The following is an 18,546-nucleotide window of genomic DNA, read 5'->3' as shown; positions in this document are numbered from 1 at the left end:
TGCGGGGGTGGGGGTTGAAGAGGTAATCTGGACAATTTTGGATTCTTTCAGAGACACTGAACTAAGCCGGCAAACACATCTGCTCATCATAACTTTGGCACCAAAGCCAAAAAGCATGAACCCTTTCTTGATAATACACCTCTCTCCTGCTCTCTCTCTCTCTTGCTCGCTCATTAGACATGTGGAGATAGTACGTTCGGGTAGGCATCGAGTGCTTACGCTGATAAGACAAGCTCCATTACAAGGTCAACTGCTGGTTAATTAAGTGGAGGAGCACTTGGGGAAGTCTGGCACAGTAACAAGGTTAGCCCAGGGCCAAGGTTTAAAGACAGGCGCTGACGGAGCTCCATCGACTCAACAACACTCATTCAGTCAGGCATCTGACACTGTAAACCTGATCTTATTGAGGGAGTGATTGAGGCAGAACAGGTGTGCGTTCCGCACAGCTGGATGTCTGTCCCCTCTGATGTTTTTCTGAGCTGATCGAAGGATCATGCACGAGTCTGGTAATGAGACAACACATTATCCAGAGGCTCATTAGACCATCCAGTCCTGACAGTGAAACATTTGCCCCCGCTCGACTCATCTTCTTCATGCGCCCGAGCCAAATGATACAAACAAATGATTTCCTGGTGCACACAAAGGCTGAAATTTAGGCAGGAAATTATTTATAATCCTCCTAATAATCCCAATTAGGCAGTCATAGCAACGGCAAGCAAGAAAAGTAGAAAATAGAGAAAAGGCAAATAACCTTTTTTCCCCCCTCTAAGTCTCTAAACGTGCATTTAATTAGGATGATTACTCAGTCTTCTGCGCACTCCTTTGAAACTCGGCGAGACTCTAGTCCGATTTGCATGAATATGAAACAGGAAGTCGGATTTCTATTAATGCACAGATGCTCAGTGTGCTGATATCAGCTGTTTGGCTTACTATAAATGAGAAATTATCATTATGAATGAATTATGTTCATAAATTGAATAACCTCTTAAACATGGCATGTTTCCTTCCCCATACTGAGCGGCATCTTGCAGAGTGTATGGTCAAACACCAAAGTGCACCTTAATTTGATTTCCACATGGGGAAAAAAAAAAATCTCATCTCTCTTGACTGTGCTTTCAAAGGTACATCACATTCTTTAGGGGTTTAAAGTCAAAATAGAGGGACAGGGTGAGCAGCTTCCATTCCACGCAATTATCTGATCCAGTGGAGCCTTCAGATTTCCTCACTGCACACACTTATCACTGGATCCCAGCCCAGAGCCTAGCAGCTATCACCTAATAATAGTTCAGCATATTAAGGCAAATTAACTTAATTTCAGCCTCTTTTTCGAGATGGTCGCTCATGGGAAAGCTGTTCATTAGGGTTCAGCCTTCTCTTGAAGCCTTCAATTGTTTATCTGATCAGTCACTAATGACTGAGTGAATGGCGGGTGGAGTGGGGGTGGGGGGGATCGGTGTTTAAATAGAGCCTCCACTTGGGATGTGGATCCTCTCTTTAACACGTTTTAAGATTTCACACATCCTTATCTGACTTAATCTCTTCTTTAATTAAAGACTTTGAATAATGTGTGTGTGTGTATGTGCGTTGTAAGCCTGAGACTACATGAGAGGGTGTAGGCCCAAATTCCACACGCGTCTACTTAAGCAATTGTACGAATTCTGGTGAATGTTTGACCAAACGAGCGCACACACATACTAGTGTGTTTGCCTACCTGCAAGTGATCGATCGCCGTTTCACCTCATCAATCAATATGCACCTTGACACTAGCACAAAAGTTTACATGGAGCTAAATGGATATCTGTGACCTTTGATCCCTCCGGATTCTGACATTTTAGGCTTGACCTTTGAGCTGACATCGCTCAGCTTCACGAGCCACATAAACAGATTCACCTTAAAAACAAATCCCTCTCAGTGGTGTGGCATGCTTGCTGCAGCTATCCATCCCCACTGAAGCTGGATTAGCGTTGTGGGGGTGGTGCTGAGAGAAGCCTGGACATTAATTGGCCCTGTGGAGCCTGCTGTGCCGTGTCACGCCGGCTGTCAGGAGCCTCCCAGGACTGAAGGGAGGGGCCAAGTGGGCTGTAAAATTAATTATGAGCAGTTACGGAGCAATCTGTCAAAATTTGTTTTTAGCTACTCCCACCTGCTCATGGTGAGCCAAGGGACTGGTGGCATGTTGGCATATGTGTACATGTGACTGTAAGTTCTAATTAATGATATTATAAATCATGACGACCTAGAAATTATCTGGTTAAATACTGATACATAGTGATAGAGATACCTCAATATAATTTTTTCACAGAATAAGCAAAATGCAAAAATAAAATATTGATACCAATACAGAAATGACTTTATTTAGTCTTGTTTATGCTTCTACCATTTAAATAGAAGCCACAAAATGTGCATACATGTACTGCAATTAGGCTGCTAGACTCATTCTTCATAATATTTGCTAGTTAATTTGTAAGTGCTTGTAAGTAACGTGTGTTTCATTGTCTTTATTGCATGTGAATTCCTCATTATCAATGACCAATATTGGCTCATCAAGAACAACCTACCGTTTAAGAGTTGTCATTTTGACACTCCTAGCACGTGTTTCCTTTCCTAGCTAGCATTTGTTGCAGCGTTGGTTACGAAAACATACATTTGACTTACATCACATGGTATCAGATGTTGGTATTGGAGAATTTGTAAATGAGTTTGGTTTTGACTAAGTTTACATACACAGTAAATTCCGTTTAAGGTCTATATTCGGGTTGCAGCCATATTCCAAATATGTTTATGTGTTGTTAATATGCATACAGGTGTATTCCTGTATACTTGGTTGTTGCAAGTATGCCAGTCTACACATGCCCTTTTCCTTGCCTGCTGTTATTTCCCAGGAGATTCAAGATGCTGTCATTATTACCCACAATTCCTTGTGGACTGAGTATGTGCATATATCTCCTTTCAGTGGATTTTCTGAATAAGGTGTTTACATGCAACAAAATTCCAATTAAAACAGGCATATTCCAGGGGTGGGAATCAGAATTTGCGGAATCAGAATATTGAATTAATCTGAATCGGGCATTCGGATTGCGGCATAAACATGACTCGATACTAATTCGAATATTGCCAAATTCCGATTAATTTCGGAATATTGATGTGTATGTAAACATAGTCATTGTATGGGTACCCAATACCGATATTGGTATCACTGCACCTCTACATATCGATATACTAACTCTAACAAAGTCTGATCTCAGTTCAATCTGTGGAACTTTGGTAAGCAACTGCAAAATGCATTAACGGAATGAGATCAGTCCTGGGAAGGGCCATTTGTGTCATCCACTTTCATGGTCTGCGTTCACTCTTACTCACGAGCAAATCCAGGCTAGCTTTTAGACGAGGGCAGCTTAAAAGATAAACCAGTTGCTGTGAGTTTCTCCCACTGCAGATCCATGTGTCTGGCAGGTAGAGGCCAGGCAGAGAGAAAAGGGATTATAGGATCATAATGCTCATGTGAGAACTATGCTGCTTCTGACCACTGGCACAATCCCAAGAGATACTTCACACAGGCCAAGTTTCTCACTAGTTTGAAACTTCATCTGGGAGGCAATCTCAGGTGCTCGGTTGTCAGACTCCATCTTCTTAAATGTTCTCTAGAGAGATCTGCCTTTATGCTGCTTTGAAAAATAGTACATAGTAATGATCTGATGTAAAATGGTTTTACCAGCTCCCTCATTTTCAAAGCACAGCTAAATGCTGGAGTTGGCCAACATACAAAAATGCTTATTGTGTCCCTGCCAAGACATTGCCATTAAACGACAGCCTGTCATTCATAACATTCACACATATGCATTTTTATAGGCATAATGCAACCAGATGAACTAACATGGTCAGCAATGAATATTACAACTTAGCACAAGCTGACTGACAACACTCATTTCCATTTGGCTAAATTCCTCCAGGTGAAAGCATCTGTTGTTTCCTGCACATGCATACATACATGTGTATATATACACATACAGAAGCAGAAACATGAAAAAACTCATCCAAAACTGGACAAACTGGACTTAGACAGGCTGCAAGCTCAGAATAAACAGACACTACAAAGCACATGGGACCTTTCAACTTTTAAACCACAGACAAACTCCTCCAGAAATAAATGTTTATTTAGAGAACCAGTCATCCTAAAGGGAATGACCTCCTTGCTGAATGAACAAACTATTTCTCTCTCTCTCTCTCTCTCTCTATCTCTCTCTCTCTACCAGCTGTGAGACACAGCTGAACTCAAGCACTAGCACTTAAGAAATAACCAAACAAACAGCTCCTAGCAAGAATAAACCAGTTTGGTTCCTGTAAAATTGTTACAGGCAAGTTGGTCTGCCCCTGGGGCAGTTATTTATGGTCAGACATGAGTTGAATAGTGAGATACCCAAAAAACAGGAAACAGGATAGCCATATTGATGTATTTGAAATGGTAAAATCAATCCCCCAATCATTAGAGATATACAAACTGGCTATGAAAATAACAAAAAAAACTGCCCATGAAACAACAACAAAACTCATTTACAGGTTGTTACAGCTACAACACATCCATGGATTTCCAAAACACTGGAGGCAAATGGGGAGGATCAAAGGTCTGAAAACACTAACCTTCTTCACTGTTTCTATGGTAGCAGCGATCATCAAACCAGAGGTTAATCGAAGTCTTATATGCCAGTAGGAAGCTATCTAATGACCACCCTGCAATTAGGTTTGATAGCTATAGTGCTAGCTACCTCCTTTTAAATGTTCTGGATTCTGAATTCTGGATTTAATGGATATTTTGTTCCACCACTAATCATTAAATATTTGTCTCGCTCATGAATACGAGCTAAGCCAAAGCTAAAGATGCATTAGCTAATGTATTGGGCAGCATGCCAATATATGAAGTAGACTATATGTTATGGAATCCTCTAATCCCTCCATAGGTATTCCTTATGAATGTCCTCTAATCTTCTTCATAATATCTTCTTGACTAGCAGCTAGGCCTCTAACTTTTGGAAAGGTGAGAAAGCTAAAAATGCCTCTAATACGAGGACATTTATAATATCAGTCCAGTCTGTCACAAAGATAGCAGTTCCTTAAATCTGTATCAATTAAGTGTCAAAATATTGTCCTAATACTTGCGGTAAGTATTTGACCTCTATGAGGGAGTTCACACCAAGAATGGGTGGAGGCTTTAGGATAAAAACTAATACACAGAAATACAGATTCATTCACAACTCTATGACTAGATGAGCAAGAACCATGCTCAGTGGTACACAAAGTGACCAGCTTAGCCATGGCAGCTGTTAGCCTTAGGCCTACAACACATTTGATGATTCAGTGGCTCCATTACTCAATGTGACTATCTGCCACAGGCATGATTCAAATCCGACCTTTCACAATCGCAATAAACATCTCCAGGGCTATGAGGAGGCTCACTGGAGGACAAACACTTATAGAAGTGCAGTGTTTTGGGTGGAGGTGTGACGACCCAAGAGAGATGGAGCACGTGGTAATGTGCTACATGACTTCCTCTGCCTGAGGGGCTTTGGCCAGGATTCCAAAGATGACTAAACACCACAGGAAAGCCAAATATAAATAAGGAAACCCATCCGGAAACCTTCTATACAGTTTTGACAATATATGCAAATACACACACATGCACACACATACAGTCCTTTACGCATGTCACAACGGGTCAGTTCCCACCTACAGCAAACAATGCAGCAAAACAGCAACACGGTCCATCTGTGTATCAATTTTTTACAAATAGAAATACACAAGGAAATAAATCAATTCTGATTTAGTTAGAGCTGCAACAACTAATCAATAAAATCGATAATAATCGATTATGAAAATCGTTGTCAACGAATCTCATTATCGATTATTTGGTCTGCGCACGGCACAGGGTGCGTTTACTCATTACGTTACTTCTGTTCCGAAAACACGCTTCGGAGAGTAAATACTAAAGTTGTGTCCCAAATGAAGTACTATACACTTACATTATGTACTGTGTACTCTACAGTCTAGTGTATGAATTTTAGAAAGGTAATATCATCTCAAATATAACACTAGCGTTTTTTTTTCACTAACCGGAAGTATAAGCCGCTTCCGGACGTCGACAGTGCATGACGTCATACACACGTAATGTTACGCCGCTAGCTTTAGCCTAAAACCCAGAGTCACCGACAATGACTTTCTTCAGTTCACTGTTTATATACTTGGTTATATACTTAGTTTATTTTATATATAAGTATATATGCATTATTTTTATGGATGCACGAAATGCACTGAATTAAACCACAGTCCTAAATGAATAATAGATATTCTGTCGTGTGTGTGTGTGTGTGTGTGTGTGTGTGTGAGTGTGTGTCTGTGTGTGTGTGTGTGTGTCTGTGTGTGTGTATCAGGTGGGCACACGGTGGCTTAGGTTAGCACGTTCGCCTCACACCTCCAGGGTTGGGGGTTCGATTCCCACCGTGGCCCTGTGTGTGTGGAGTTTGCATGTTCTCATGTTCTCCCCGTGCTGCGGGGGTTTCCTCCAGGTACTCCGGTTTCCTCCCCCAGTCCAAAAGACATGCATGGATTGGCATTTCGAAAGTGTCCGAAGTGTATGAATGGATGTATGAATGGGTCTATGAATCACTGTGCCGGGGGGCCATCTTCAGTCGTCTTGACTCAGTCTTGCCAGTGGATCGTGATGGTCACCGACCAGGAAGTGAGAGTGAGGCCGATGCTGTGCAAGTCTTCCTCACTATAATCCAATTCACGCGCAAGTCGAGTTCCAGTTTGTGTTCTCCATGATGGAGGCAGAAATGGAAACTTCGGTCTTCGTCGAAATTGACGGACGAACTCCTGTGTTTTGGGTTCTTTTCAGTCTTATATAATTGGACAAGCAGTTGTGTAAAGTTTTAGTCTGAAGTTTATATTTGTAACACACAGTTTGTGGATTTTATTTTAAATAAACGAAAAACTGGTACTGAAAGTCCCCAATTAATCGAAAAAATAATCGGCCAACTAATCGATTATGAAAATAATCATTAGTTGCAGCCCTAGATTTAGTATTACAGTAACATGAGCTATTGTCTTATGTATAAGCAAATGTACTGCATGTTAAATACACCATATCATACTTAACGCTAAGAAACCACACCTGTTAAACCGCTGTAAGATAAAACTTTAAGAGTTTAGAAAGCACAAACAAATGTATGAAAATGGTCAATTAATTGTGTAAGGCATAGGCATGTCACGATACCAAAAATGTAGTAGTCGGTACCGATACCACCAAAAGTACACAATACTCGATACCAAAGGCGATACTACAGTGCGGTATAAAAATAAAATAAAAAATAATTAATTAAAAACTCTCCTGGAGGACATCGTCCACTGGCTGATACTGGCAAAAAGAGAGAGAGAGAGAGAGACAGAGAGGGGGGTATTTTAGATATAAAACACTGTCTGACAATGAGTGGAGGCTACAGTGGAGGTGCACTCCTAAGCGCACACACACCTCTTATACTCTGAATGCAAACATTAGTTTAAATTCACTGATATGGTGGCAGGCAAAAAAGATTTATTAAAAGCATTAACATTTGAATAATTATTAGTGACATCAGGCTACATTTAGCTGACAGGACACGGGCTGAATGGCGATGCATGGTGGCCCATTAGGAGGTAGTTTATAACACTGCAATGCGTTAGCGTCTTTAACAAATAACTGGCTATCGCTAACATTACATGGAGCATAACGTTAGCTGGTTTCACGGCTACAATGCCAGCGGCCTCAAACAAATATAATATAGGACCGTCTTTCAGGTGCTTCGCCAAATTCCAGGTGTTTCCTCGCTTTGTTTGAATGAACGATAGCCTCCGTTACACACCGGCTTCAGAGAATCAACTATATGTTCGTTGTCATCTGCCTCGAATACGAAGTATTTCCATATTCCATACCACAAATTAGGGTTCAGAAGTGGATTGTCCCACATGGATTCCCTAAAAATGTTTACTTCTCAAAAACTCAAACCTCAGTAATGCTTCAGTGGATAATCTCACCTGGATACTGTAGATTTGTAACTGAAAACTGCTGCTGTAACCATAAAGACTGTCTGGTGCCCAGGACTCATTTACAATCTTCTCAGACTGAACATCCTTCCAACCCACTTTGACGTTATAGTATACAGTTTTAGAAGAGGGACATTTCATAATTATAGAACAATTCTGTGTCACCCAGAAGAGTATCGGTCCCTTTAAGTCTGGTTCCTCTCAAGAGTTCCCCATGTCTCCTCCAGCTCATTAGGGATCCAAATCAACATCTGGATTTCCATATTTAATTGAATCAAGGAAGTGTTAAAACGAGTACAAGTCAGCTAGAAACTTTTGCGCATGTCTTAACAGTCGTTTATCAATGCGTCAAGTAAACCCGAAGAATATAGGCAGCTTTACAAAGCCTTGACTAAACATGTCATCATCTGAGCCAAACAAGAAAGATGTGTGTGACAACTTGTGCTAAAATGACAAATGATTATTAGGTTGTTGTTTTTTTCCAACAGCAAGAATGTTGCCTTTCCAAACCATCATGAAAGGTTCACAGTGAACCTCAGTGAAACACAGTGTATGCCATCACAAAGACACCAATGATCACGCTAGCAGTAACATTAGAAATGAACTAAAAACCATTACACTGTGCCTAGTCTGAACTGGACAAAATATCCTGCGACAGTTAGAAAATTATAGACATGAATGACCCAGTGCTACATTTAACTTGAATTCTAGTTAAAGTATATTAAAGTGTTACAGATTCAGGTTTTTCTTTTTCGTGTGTACAAACACACCAAATTTATCCCATAAATACTTTAGTAATTAGCTGATGGTGTGAAGAAAGTGTTTTAAACATGATTGAATGCTAAACTCTTCAGTAATGGAGACCAACACCTCTGAACGACGTGCATTTTACCTTTAAACAGAAGTGCAAAAACTTTATTAAGACACAATTACTGAGAACCAGCTTCAGCCACAGAGGTTATAGAGGCAGTAAATGAGGTGACTAGAAATGTTTACTCCTTTTTCCTTCCTTCTTGCTCTGAAAAAGAGAAGCATTTTCAGCTTTGAATGTACAGTGCTTCCAAGAAGAAACCATGAGAGAGAGAGAAAGAGACATCCAGTCTGTCCACAGAACTGCAGTGCTCACATCAGAACAGAAAGTCAAGCCTTAAATCTAATAGACATGCTGGCTTTCCACTGGCACCAAAAATAACATGGCACAACACTCACTGGTACCTCTGGGTGGGCAAAAAATATCTGTCCTGAATCTGAGTCAGTGTATAACTGACTGATCAGACCAGTAGTACAGAATTAAGATAATATTTCAGAAAGACTTGAGGTAAGTATGTATTAGCAACGTGCACCTATGCCAGGTCTGCGGAGTCCCTTGGTCGGCCAGAACATGTGCTCCAAGCCACCAGAGCTTATTCAGCACTCCCAGTGGGCCACATCATCCCCGCTAATGTACTGGCTGAGGATCTCTGTCTCCAAAACGCCATGTATCCTTCTGAACGCATGTCGTTTTTATTCCCCCCCAAAAAAACCCAGTGTGAACCTCTAACGACCAGCGGTGAGGGTTTTTCTTGAATCTCCAGCATGAGAGAAGTTATTTTCTCAGTTTATTCCTTCAGAAAATGAAGTGCACATCCCTGGCACAGAGAGCAGTGCTGGTCAAAATAGTATGTTAATTAGTACCTCAAGAAGAGCTGTGGATTCGCTATTGATTCCTACAGATGGTATGAATAATAGCAATCTGTGGAAGAACAAACCACTTTTCTCCAAACTCAGCAAGTTGGAATTATAGATGACTTCAAGCCTTTTCTTTTGTTCGAGGAGTTTTTTTTTTTTTTTTTTTCTTTTCAGATGGTCGTTAACACAAATGGGTTTTACTTGCTGGAGCTTTTCCAGAAAGCACCACACCTGCATCAACCAGCACAGAGATACCTGAGGCACATCTGTGTCCCGCTATTGTGCTGCTGTCCAAGAGATGAAGGAGTTACAGCGTGGCATGCTTTGAATTCCCCTACAATAAAGGAGTAAAACAACCGAGGAGGACCAAAAAAACAGCTTTAAAGTCGTCCACCTGAAAACAATCCGTTTGGTAAACAGCTGGCTTTTTAGAAAGGAAGGTATGCGGGGCATCAAATCATTACAAGACTATTCGCCGAGCTCGTCTCTGTAATCAGGACGGCAGATAAGAAGCTGAAGCATGTGCGCACGCATACTTATAGTACACACAAAGTTCATCCTACAGCACAGCTCCAGAGCCATATCAGTCTCTGCAGGTGCCCTTAATGCATGTTGAGCGTTCCCTCAACACGTTAATGTAGCAACATCCGGCCTGCTGATATTAGACAATGCTTCCCTACACTACAGCACCTCATTAAGCCGTTTCACACAGAGAATGAGACCAGAGTGGGACACAGCCTCCCCTGAGGCATATGTGTGTGCGTGTGTATGTCTGCATGTAATTACATTCTAGTGTTGCCCTACTGTACACCGCAATTCATTGCTAGTATTGCAGCATCCCATCCTGTTGATAACCTGGAGCAAAACAAATCCTGCTCCGAGATACCTATTCAAATCAGGCAGTGCTTTTTTTTCTTCAAGCCCTTTGTCTGCGCTCTTAGTGCAACTGAATGAGCAGGAACCCGGAAGCAATTAAAAGCAAAGTTTATACAAGCAGTACAGAATTAATCGCACTTGAGTCGCAAGAAGTTAGAAATAAAAACAGAGTCTCCATTGTTCATCTTCCGCTCGCTGTAACACCCTCCAGTTCACAACGACACAAAGGTGTGACTCATAAAGACACTAAGGTGTGACTTCGTGGAGCTGCAAGTGAGACTAATGACATGCAGTGCACCGTATACCAGACCATATAGCTAAATCATGGATATCTACAATACATTACTTACATTAAACTATCCCAGGTCACATGTGTGGGTTAACAAAGCTACATTAACTATAGTGTTATCTGTGTGTTTTTTTAAAGTCCAGTTTAGAAGCAATATTGGACTTTTTGCATATAATTTGACTTGGAAATTGGACTAGGGAATTATTATCATGTCAGCTCATGATAAGACCTAGAATAATGAAGTTTCTGCATGGATGTGTTTTTTTTTCTTCAACATTCTGATAAATGAATTAATAGGTAAAATCAGATTAATGCACATCATTTGATTAAAAAACAAGCTTAAATGAGTGCTTTCTTAGCCATTTATCAGGCTCATAAAGGTCAGTTTGTACATCACATTATTATTCATATCAGCCCAATCTGTTGAATGAACATCCACGTTTCTGTAAAAATCCACCAGGATCAAAATGCATCTTATTCCACCTCTTAGTTAATTGAATCATTCTGCACTGGTGATTTAGTTTGTGGTAGAACATTCAAAAGTTGAGTTTACCTGAGCAGAGCTGCAGTAATCCCAGAAAGATGTAAATTCCTATATAGTATGCCATCGGTCCAGGTTTCCTTTGGGAATTTATTTCAGAATTCCTTAAATTGTATACACTCCTGCTGCACATGTGGCATAATCTCATCGTCCCAACTTCAAAAGCGGATCAGTCCTTGTATCTTTCTTCTTCTTCCTCCTCTTCTTCTTTTAATTTATTAGTGCTCTTCCTGTTGGGGTTGAACAATCCGATCTCATGATGTCCGATGGATTGGAAAAGTGTATGAAATGGAAAAATATGAACTGTTCATGAATAATAAAAATCACCAGGGTTTGCAAGCCGCGCACGTCTTCCCGTTGCGTCCTGATAGAAACTTTGTGGTTATGTGCAGGAAAGTGCGGCTCGACAGCGACATGTCCTGCTGTACTCCGGCTCTGTGGAGTCGCTCAGCCCTGGCTGGAGTTTCTCCCTGCTGTAGGAGGCGGTGGTGGGAAAGGCGCTCCGGAAAACTCCGCCCGGGCCAACTCCAGGATCTGTGCGCGGATCTCCTGAGCGTCCTGGACCAAGTGATATCACGATTCCATGCGGAATGTCCCTCTGTGCAACTTACCCAAGGAAGAGAAACCCAACAAATAGAGTCGCCTGTAATAACCACTGGGTAACTGTTGAACGCAATTTGTAGGAATCGGTCAAATGTCGACTTTCTCACATGTTTATTTTTTTTTTTTAAATTTAAATTATTATTTTATTTATCATTTATCACTCCGTTCAAACGCTCACGCGCGATCTCGCGCTTCTGAATTCTGTGCTTTCGGACCAGTTGGTGATTCCTTGCTGTACGCGTTCACGGAGGCGGGTGCGCGTGTTTGGGTCGTACAGGCGGTTTAAAGAGAATGGTCTGCACTTATACGGCGCTTTTCTTTCTTTCTTTCTTTCTTTTTTTTAACCTTAGCGTTTCTACAAAGCGCTTTACACTGTTTCTCATTCACACAGTGAGCTCTCAGTGCATCAGATAAGGGCTACATAGGAGGATGGAAGAAAGGACGGTAAGAAAGAAGGAAGGCAGGCATATGAACAGAAAGAAGGAAAGAAAGAAAGAAAATTATTATTGCTATGCAGTAGATATGTTACTGCTCTTTCAGACAATGCAATCAGGTAAGGGGTACATAGGAGGATGGAAGAAAGGAAGGAAAGAAAGAATGCAGGCATATAAACAGAAAGAAAGAAGGAAAGAAAACTATGACTGATCTGCAGAATATATGTTACTGCTCTTTAATGCTCAAATGCAATCAGGTTATTGGTACATAGGATGAAGGAAGGAAGGAAGAAAAAGACAGACAGACAAATAGATAGATAGATAGATAGATGTACTTTATTGATCCCCAATGGGAAATTTTGGGGATTGAAGGGAGGGAGGGAGGGAGGGACGAACTGACAGACAGACAGACAGACAGATAGATAGATAGATAGATAGATAGATAGATAGATAGATGGATAGATAGATGTATTTAATTGACCCCAAGAGGAAATTTGACGAAGGAAGGAAAAAAAAATGAAAGAAGGAAGGAAGGAAATATGGAAGACATACACACACATACAGAATAATTGATCTGCAGTTTATATGATTTTCTCGAGTCCATTGCTCTTTAATTCCAAATTCAGTTGAATATATTAGCTATTACTAACAAGGCACATAAATTGGCCTTTAATAAAAATTCTGTCATATATATGTCATTTATTAACAACACAGTGCTGAAAACCATATAAGGATTCCGCATGATATTTTCTTGAGCATTTGGATTATTATAGTTATATTTACATAACTTCTGCCACATTTAGAGACTGTAGACTAGGCTATCTGGGTCAAAATCACAATAGAGGACATTGATTTATGAATTCAATTTAAGACATGCACAGAGAAAGAAAACTGAAGTGCCCACTAAACTAATTTACTTAAATGCATTCATGAATAGTTTGTACATTTTACACCAAAAGTCCTTTTTGGTCCTGAAACCCATTATAATTATAATAGTATGCGATTTGGGACATAGCTCGGGTTTGCTTTAAGTCTCGTGCAGTGAAGCAGGTTTCAGGACGCGCGTGCACTACAGTCGCGAGCACGCGCGCCCTCTGCTGGACGTCATAAAATATTACTGACTCGTTTTTCTCTACCGAGGGAAATGAATAACAAGCCTGACACTGATTGCCCAGGGTTTTCCAATGCATCTTCTGTAGTCCTCCTGCACTACACTTTTAAGTGTATTTCCTGCTCTAACACATCCATTTTAACCTCCTAAAGAGCTTTTTAATTAGCTGATGAAGCGTTCTGGAGCATAAGAAAAAGTCAGAAGACTCCAGGACCAGGCCTGGAAAACACTGCTACATGAAATATTCTGCACTGTCTGATTTTATGTGGTGTTAAATACCTCATGCACAGTAGTACTGGTTTAAATGTGTGCTCTAATGTATACTTAATCCACCCTTACAAGCGTAAGATTTATATATATATATATATATATATATATATATATATATATATATATATATATATATACACACACACACACACACATACACACACACACACACACACACATATGCGCACAAATATGCACACCATAACCTTTTTAACTTTTGTTAGCTTGTGTAGGCAGTAAAAATACAGTGAGACCATTCCCAGTTCAAGTCAAAGATTACTTATAACCATTTAATCTGCTCTTTATATCTCTCTGCAAAAGCCTTTCAGTGCAGGGAAAATCTTTTTTAAAGCTCATGTTTATAGGTGGCTGCTGATGTGTGCTGCCGAGTACAGGATTTTACTGATGCTGAACTCTCTTAGCGTGCCATGCAATATCCTGCACACTGAAAGCCAAGGAGCATGGCTCTTTCACTAAAGAAAAGCAATGATGCTGTTTTCAGAGCTCTTCAAAAAGAAGCAGCATGTAATTCTGCCCACTGCCAACTGATGCCAACTCCACAGGCCTCTCCTCATTCTGGTACTGACTAATGTTCTCCTGCTGAGAGGAAAAGAACATGAGTGCATTAACTGCACTATGCACTCCTGCTACAAATCCTTTAGTTGGCCACTTTGTATGACTGGCCACCCAGCTAAATGCTTATAGCTGGAATGTTACTAGTGCTATAAGAAGCATAGCTCACAGTGACCTATACACAAACAGCAAAAACATGAGCACTCAAAAAACACTCATCAGCACATTCAACACTCCTCTGGCTAGTTCATGCAACTCTCAGAAATGCAGCTTTTTGTTTGTATCAAAATTGCAACTTAAATTGAGAGCAGGACTATTATAATGCATGAATATGCTATATGATGTTATGTATAGCACTTCAGATGGACAACTACTGTTGTCTTTAAATGTGCTTCATAAATAAAATTGGACTTGACATAATGTAGTATCCTAGAGCAGAGCAATATTAGTGTTGAGGTCTGAGTTAACCTAAAAGGAATAATCCACTTGAACCTACTGACTTGCATTAATATATCTTTATAATTAAAGATCCTCAGTAGTGTCCATGATTTATTTTGTAATGACTTTTGTTTATACTTTAAACCTCTTTCGTCAACATGTTGGTCTATTTTCACTGTGGTTAAAAATTTCTAACATTACCCATAATGCCATTCGGCTACCTGCTAATAGCTAATACTTCATCTCTACATAAAGAGAGTGATGCAGTAGGACTTTAGGTCTTTAGTCTGTCCAGCACTCTCACCTCCTTATCTGTACACTCTGTACACTCCTCATCTGTACACTCTGTACACTCCTCACCTGTACACTCCTCATCTGTACACTCTGTACACTCCTCATCTGTACACTCTGTACACTCCTCATCTGTACACTCCTCATCTGTACACTCTGTACACTCCTCATCTGTACACTCCTCACCTGTACACTCCTCATCTGTACACTCTGTACACTCTTCATCTGTACACTCCTCATCTGTACACTCCTCATCTGTACACTCTGTACACTCCTCACCTGTACACTCCTCACCTGTACACTCCTCATCTGTACACTCTGTACACTCCTCATCTGTACACTCTGTACACTCCTCACCTGTACACTCCTCATCTGTACACTCTGTACACTCCTCATCTGTACACTCTGTACACTCCTCACCTGTACACTCTGTACACTCCTCATCTGTACACTCCTCACCTGTACACTCCTCATCTGTACAATCTGCTCAGATGAGGGTCCAACGCTTCAAAGTTGCATTGCATTCTAAACCTCTGAGTCCAACATTTCCTGAAAAATGGTTAGTGAGAAAAGAATCTTTTTTCCCTTTGTTTTGATTTTAGGAGCTCACAGAGATTGTTTGAGATCATTGAATTTTTTTCTTTATTAAACACCATTGTACTAGCAGTGTCGTCTCTGTCTGCACAGCACACAACTGCTAAGGAAAATTCAGCAACTCCCAACAAATTAGCCACAGAATCACTAATCTCTTCCTTGGTGCAAAGTAACCGGTCATATAATAGCATCATTGCAATTGCTGAATAGTTGCTCTTCATAGAAATCTTCATATTCAAGGAACCAAAACTAAACTAGATATGATTACGTGTGCAAGAATTGTATATAGTAATAGAAGTAGATCTTGGGTGGCAATGCATATTTGAGATCTATGTAATTTTCTTTCTTTGTCTCTGTTCCCTCTTCTCTCTCTCTCTCTCTCTCTCTCTCTCTCTCTCTCTCTCTCTTAATGGTCTCTTGCAAGAGTACTTACATCCATCCCTCTGACAACACTGTCTGGCATAACGCAGAAAGACAGACAACTGAGGAGGCACGCAGGATTCCCCAGACTCTGAATTAGTATGTTTCTTTAGACAAACTTACTTCTTCCTGACAAACAGTGGAAGCTTTTAGTCAGCTCTTGAGTTAAGAAAAAAATCTTGTAAAAGCTCCATCCCCTTTTCAAACCCCTGCTGAAGTTATGTTACATGATATCACGTGAGATGTTTAATATTCATATTTTAATTCCACATACTGTATAAACATCAAATCAAGTTGCAGATGTGTTTTCTGTCAAACCAACATGTTATAATAAATTAGCAGACTGGCTGCTATCCAGTAAACTTCTATAACATGTTCATGAGGGTTTTTCCTGCTACAAGTCTAGGCATATTTTTGGCACCATCCAGGCAAGCAGCTAATGAGAACTTTCATCTACTTGTAAAATGAGCACATAAGAAAAACTTAATATATTGGAAAATTGGAGAGAAAAAAAAAACATTACATGAAAATGATCTATATCTATATTAAATAGTTTGAGAGCTTTAAAAGACCAATCCTAACTTTTAGTCCACCCCCAACCTCTACATAAGCTACTACACATACAGTATGTGGGCTAAGCTGGACAAGGTGTGAAATTCTTTTATAATGTACCAAAGCATCGATACTGTTTATACATTTAATAACATTTGGAAGAAGCACTTCAGAAAGTTTTCCAGTCCTCAATGAAGCCTCTGTAGGATCTAAAAAAGGCATGCTAATCAATCAGGGCAATTCACAACGGCACACAGAGAATTCTTCAGCTGGGGCTCAGGATTTAGGATGGACTATCCAAACACACAGAGAGGTCCGCACTCAGCTGCCAAAACACAGTCAGACCCGCGTGGCTAATGTGATAAATATGATCGCTGGCCTCCCAAGCTGTCTGACCTCACACACACATGCAGGTGCAATAGACATTCAGCTCAGCTTCACTCAGCTAAGTTTGACCTTATGTCCATATGCACAAACATATAAACAGACACTCATACAAGTATTAAATACCTCTCAGGTCAGCATAACAACAGCTGGAGGCCAAGAGTGACATAAGTGCAAACCATAAATCCAGGTAATAAAAGGAGATATTAAGGGAAAACTTCATTTTAATCAAATTGCGGAAGTAAAATGCACTTACTAAAGTGCAGTTAAAAAGTTGGCTATTGGATTATTTTTAACATCATATTTAATTTTGATAATAATTATTCTTTGTTACTCATTATTCCTGTTTAAGAGAATGGGCTGTCCTGATTTAGCAACATTAGCTAATCTAAAAACACAGCTGTGAGCTTAAGATATCCAACTAGAAACACTAGCTAATATTATCTTACAATACACTGATCAGCCATAACGTTGTAATGATTATCTAATTACAGTAGCACCTGTCAAGAGGTGGGATATATTAGGCAGTAAGTGAACAGTCAGTTCTCAAAGTTGATGTGATGGAAGCAGGAAAAATGGGCAAGCGTAAGGATCTGAGCCACTTAGATGTATAGCGGCTAATAAGCTAGCTAATATTAGTTGAAGTATACATGGAATTAAAACCAAGCTAACTAAAATTAGGCCAACTATATTTGTGTTATTCAATCATTCTTCTTGTTTACTAGCAAGCTAGCTAACATTAGCATAACTAGCATATTTGGCTAACTTGTGTTATTAAAAGAATTATTTAACTTCGCTAGGAAGCTAGTTAATGTTAGGCCAGCACAATGTGATATTAAAACCAGTAGCCAGGTTTGCTAGTATGCTTTAGTCTGCTCACTCTCAGAGATCATAGAAAGAGATACAAAAATAAGGGGAAATGACTAATGATTATGCAAAATAGTGCAAATAGAACTATAATACTATTCACCTCAGCCATAAAAATATTATTGCTCTTAGCTCTTTTTTCATATACATAGCTCTTTTTCATATGCAGCTCTACTGCTTTACCAGCATCTTGATATCAATTTTAATATCATGATACATATCATGTGTTGTGAGAAAGTCTTTAAGAATAATGATATATTATTTTTGCTTATCTATTTCTGCCAAAATGCATCTACAAGTATCCACACTTTGGCAGTATTCTGTATAATTGGTGTGTGATGTAGTGCCACTACCTGCATCTGTAGCTGTTCATTTTAATAATCATAGTTTTAGTGGGTGTTTTTTTAAAAGGGATTTTTGTGGTACTTTAGACATTTTAGTTATTTTTCTAACATTTTCCAACAAGTTTAGTTGGGTCTTTTTTCCAGGCCAATTTAAACTGGCAGGCTAATTTAAAGCACCACGTAAACCATTGACCAGGTGGTTACTAAGTATGAATGCT

At 39.9% G+C, this 18,546-nt stretch overlaps 1 protein-coding gene across 1 annotated transcript in view; it reads right to left on the bottom strand.

The window, feature by feature from the left end:
• The window catches only part of LOC128620889 (roundabout homolog 1-like), a 145,486-nt gene extending 133,025 nt beyond the window's left edge, over positions 1–12,461 (bottom strand). The window contains exon 1 of the mRNA XM_053646261.1: positions 11,460–12,461. Within this exon, the coding sequence (XP_053502236.1) occupies positions 11,460–11,595 (136 nt within the window). The 5' untranslated portion in view covers positions 11,596–12,461. The remainder of the gene's footprint in view (positions 1–11,459) is intronic.
• Positions 12,462–18,546: the final 6,085 nt, after the last annotated feature.

This window comes from Ictalurus furcatus, chromosome 16, assembly GCF_023375685.1.
Source record: "Ictalurus furcatus strain D&B chromosome 16, Billie_1.0, whole genome shotgun sequence".
Taxonomy (NCBI): domain Eukaryota; kingdom Metazoa; phylum Chordata; class Actinopteri; order Siluriformes; family Ictaluridae; genus Ictalurus; species Ictalurus furcatus.
This window is presented reverse-complemented; position numbering and strand designations above follow the sequence as displayed.